The 4720-nt window shown below is 45.0% G+C and overlaps 1 protein-coding gene across 1 annotated transcript in view; it reads left to right on the top strand.

The window, feature by feature from the left end:
* Window positions 1–3748: 3748 nt before the first annotated feature.
* Window positions 3749–4720, top strand: part of LOC123483387 (dynein heavy chain-like) — a gene marked incomplete at its 5' end in the record, with an annotated part of 8069 nt that continues 7097 nt past the window's right edge. Inside the window, 2 exon segments of the mRNA XM_045213351.1 lie at window positions 3749–4647; window positions 4718–4720. The exon segment at window positions 4718–4720 is cut by the window's right edge and continues 86 nt beyond it. Of these exon segments, the coding sequence (XP_045069286.1) occupies window positions 3749–4647; window positions 4718–4720 (902 nt within the window).

The following is a 4720-nucleotide window of genomic DNA, read 5'->3' as shown; positions in this document are numbered from 1 at the left end:
AGTATTGAGAAACTTTTGTTATTGACAAATACTTATTTTCCACCATAATTTGCAAATAAATTCATGAAAAATCCTACAATGTGATTTTCTGGAGAAAAAAAATCTCATTTTGTCTGTCATAGTTGACGTGTACCTATGATGAAAATTACAGGCCTCTCTCATCTTTTTATGTGGGAGAACTAGCACAATTGGTGGCTGACTACATACTTTTTTTCCCCACTGTACATGTCCTGATGTATATATATGTGTACGCTACCTGGTAGAAATTGGGGGCATGATGGAATGTGCTTTTTATGTTATTGCTGTAAAAGCGAGTTAGCTAGCATGCTCTAATTGTAATGGTCACATTAGATCCCTGCTAATTCACGGTTATTTCCATGCTAACAGACAAATCACAAATCTAAAGCCATCAACATACTGTTGTCCTGCAAATCTAACGCTCTTATCCAGAGTGACTTACAAATTGGTGCATTCACCTTATGATAGCCACTTTACAATTTTTTTATTTATTCATTTTTTGGGGGTAGGGTAAGGGGGGGTAGAAGGATTACTTTATCCTATCCCAGGTATTCCTTAAAGAGGTGGGGTTTCAAGAGTCTCCGGAAGGTGGTGAGTGACTCCGCTGTCCTGGCATCGTGAGGGAGCTGGTTCCACCATTGGGGTGCCAGAGCAGCCAGAGGTGGATGAAGGCAATGCCCTCGTTTGGGTGTAGGGACTGATCAGAGCCTGAAGGTACGGCGGTGCCGTTCCCCTCACAGCTCCGTAGGCAAGCACCATGGTCTTGTAGCAGCTGCAGGCTTCAACTGGAAGCCAGTGGATGGTGCAGAGGAGTGGGGTGACGTGAGAGAACTTGGAAAGGTTGAACACCAGACGGGCTGCGGCGTTCTGGATGAGTTGTAGGGGTTTAATGGCACAGGCAGTGAGCCCAGCCAACAGCGAGTTGCAGTAATCCAGACGGGAGATGACAAGTGCCTGGATTAGGACCTGGGCCGCTTCCTGTGTAAGGCAGGGTCGGAGACTTGGAGGGGAGTTGCAGTGAGATTAGTAGAAGAACAGCATCTAGTAAAGATGAGGTCAAGCGTATTGCCTGCCTTGTGAGTAGTGGGGGACGGTGAGAGGGTGAGGTCAAAAGAGGAGAGGAGTGGAAAGAAGGAGGCAGAGAGAAATGAGTCAAAGGTAGACGTAGGGAGGTTAAAGTCACCCAGAACTGTGAGGGGTGAGCCATCCTCAGGAAAGGAACTTATCAAGGTGTCAAGCTCATTGATGAACTCTCCAAGGGAATCTGGAGGGCGATAAATGATAAGGATGTTAAGCTTGAATGGGCTAGTGACTGTGACAGCATGGAATTCAAATAATGAGATGGACAGATGGGTCAGGGGAGAAAGAGAGAATGTCCACTTGGGAGAGATGAGGATTCCTGTGCCACCACCCCGCTGACCAGATGCTCTCGGGGTATGCGAGAACACATGGTCAGACGAGGAGAGAGCAGTAGCAGTGTTTTCTAGAGGCATGAATACCCAGGTCATGCTAACCTCCCCTGTTATTGTAATGGTGAAAGGTTAGCATGTCTTGGGGGTATGGACAATTGAGGAATGGAAGAACATCACCTTGAACATGACAGTCAGTTCAGTTTACTTGAGTGTCCTGCGCAGTCCCCAGACCTCAACCCAATAGAGCATCTTTAGGGATGGAACAGCTGATGGAACGTAGCAGGAATGTACAGTGTGATGCCACCCTGTCAGCATGGACCAACATACATTTACATTTGAGTCATTTAGCAGACGCTCTTATCCAGAGGAGTGCATACATTATTATTTTTTAATTTTATTTTTCATACTGGCTCCTGTGGGAATGGAACCCACAACCCTGGCATTGCAAACGCCATGCTCTACCAACTGAGCTACATCCCTGCCGGCCATTCCCTCCCCTACCCTGGCCAATTGTGCGCCACCCCATGGGTCTCCCGGTCACGGCCGGCTACGACAGAGCCTGGATTCGAACCAGGATCTCTAGTGGCACAGCTAGCACTGCGATGCAGTGCCTTAGACCACTGCGCCACTCGGGAGACATCCCTGTGGAACATTTCCTGACACCTTGTAGAATACCGCCAAGAATTCAGGCTGTTGTGGAGACAAAGGGGGGTCCGACCTGGCGCTAGATGTGTGTACCTAATAAACTGGCAGGTGAGTGTAGGTGCATAATATAACATAGCGCGTTAACAAAGCTAGGATCTGTCAAATCAGATGGGGACATAGATAGGCTAATCAGATGGGATCTGATTAGCCTGAGTGGCGCAGTGGTCTAAGGCACTGCATCGCAGTGCTAGCTGTGCCACTAGAGATCCTGGTTCGAATCCAGGCTCTGTCGCAGCTGGCCGCGACCGGGAGACTCATGGGCAGCGCACAATTGGCCCAGCGTTGTCCAGGGTAGGGGAGGGAATGGCCGGCAGGGATGTAGCTCAGTTGATAGAGCATGGCGTTTGCAACGCCAGGGTTGTGGGTTCGATTCCCACGGGGGACCAGTATGAAAAAAAAAAATAATAATAATAATGTGTTCACTAACTGTAAGTCGCTCTGGATAAGAGCGTCTGCTAAATGACTAAAAAAAAATAATAATCATAGATAGACTAATCAGATGAGGATAGCTAACATACTGTAGCCAGCTCTTTCAAATCAGATGGGATCATAGATACAAACGCTAACATAGCTAGGCTCTGTCAATTTAGATGTGGACATTGGTACAATGTAAGCTAACGTGGCTATATACGCTAACAGATTAAGCTAGGACCTATCAGATGAGATGGGGTTGTTAACGTAGCCATACTCTATCCGATTATCAATGTAGGCCTATTGTATTTATACAATTCACAGACTCAGCTCCAAAAATACACTCTCTGAACGTCTTTTTGAAAGCGTATTCCTTCAGTGAGACGGCTTTACGTTTCAGTAGTCTGTCCGTTACATGTTGCTAATGTCACTGAACAAACAGGTGGGAATATGAGTCTGTTAAGATGTTTTCACACACGCTGAGGATACAAAACATTAAGAACACCTGCTCTTTCAATGACAGACTGACCAGGGGAATCCAGGTGAAAGCTATCATCCCTTATTGATGTCACCTGTTAAATCCACTTCAATCAGTGTAGATGAAGGGGAGGAGACAGGTTAAAGAAGGATTTTTAAGCCTTGAGAAAATTGTGACATAGATTGTATATGTGTGCCTTTCAGAGGGTGAATGGGCAAGACAAAATATTTAAGTGCCTACTGTATTCCATCCACACTCTACTGTATTCCATCCACACTCTACTGTATTCCATCCACACTCTACTGTATTCCATCCACACTCTACTGTATTCCATCCACACTCTACTGTATTCCATCCACACTCTACTGTATTCCATCCACACTCTACTGTATTCCATCCACACTCTACTGTATTCCATCCACACTCTACTGTATTCCATCCACACTCTACTGTATTCCATCCACACTCTACTGTATTCCATCCTAACTCTACTGTATTCCATCCACACTCTACTATATTCCATCCACACTCTACTGTATTCCATCCACACTCTACTCTATTCATCCACACTCTACTGTATTCCATCCACACTCTACTGTATTCCATCCACACTCTACTCTATTCATCCACACTCTACTGTATTCCATCCACACTCTACTCTATTCATCCACACTCTACTGTATTCCATCCACACTCTACTCTATTCATCCACACTCTACTGTATTCCATCCACACTCTACTGTATTCCATCCTAACTCTACTGTATTCCATCCACACTCTACTGTATTCCATCCACACTCTACTGTATTCCATCCACACTCTACTGTATTCCATCCTAACTCTACTGTATTCCATCCACACTCTACTGTATTCCATCCACACTCTACTGTATTCCATCCACACTCTACTGTATTCCATCCACACTCTACTATATTCCATCCACACTCTACTGTATTTCATCCACACTCTACTGTATTCCATCCACACTCTACTGTATTCCATCCTAACTCTACTCTATTCCATCCACACTCTACTATATTCCATCCACACTCTACTGTATTCCATCCACACTCTACTGTATTCCACCCACACTCTACTGTATTACATCCACACTCTACTGTATTCCATCCACACTCTACTGTATTCCATCCACACTCTACTGTATTCCATCCACACTCTACTGTATTCCATCCACACTCTACTATATTCCATCCACACTCTACTGTATTCCATCCTAACTCTACTGTATTCCATCCACACTCTACTGTATTCCATCCACACTCTACTGTATTCCATCCACACTCTACTGTATTCCATCCACACTCTACTGTATTCCATCCACACTCTACTGTATTCCACCCACACTCTACTGTATTCCATCCACACTCTACTGTATTCCATCCACACTCTACTGTATTCCACCCACACTCTACTGTATTCCATCCACACTCTACTGTATTCCACCCACACTCTACTGTATTCCATCCACACTCTACTGTATTCCATCCACACTCTACTGTATTCCATCCACACTCTACTGTATTCCATCCACACTCTACTGTATTCCATCCACACTCTACTGTATTCCATCCACACTCTACTGTATTCCATCCACACTCTACTGTATTCCATCCACACTCTACTGTATTCCATCCTAACTCTACTATATTCCATCCACACTCTACTGTATTCCATC

This window comes from Coregonus clupeaformis, unplaced genomic scaffold (genome assembly GCF_020615455.1).
Source record: "Coregonus clupeaformis isolate EN_2021a unplaced genomic scaffold, ASM2061545v1 scaf0103, whole genome shotgun sequence".
NCBI classification, from domain to species: Eukaryota; Metazoa; Chordata; class Actinopteri; order Salmoniformes; family Salmonidae; genus Coregonus; species Coregonus clupeaformis.
This window is presented reverse-complemented; position numbering and strand designations above follow the sequence as displayed.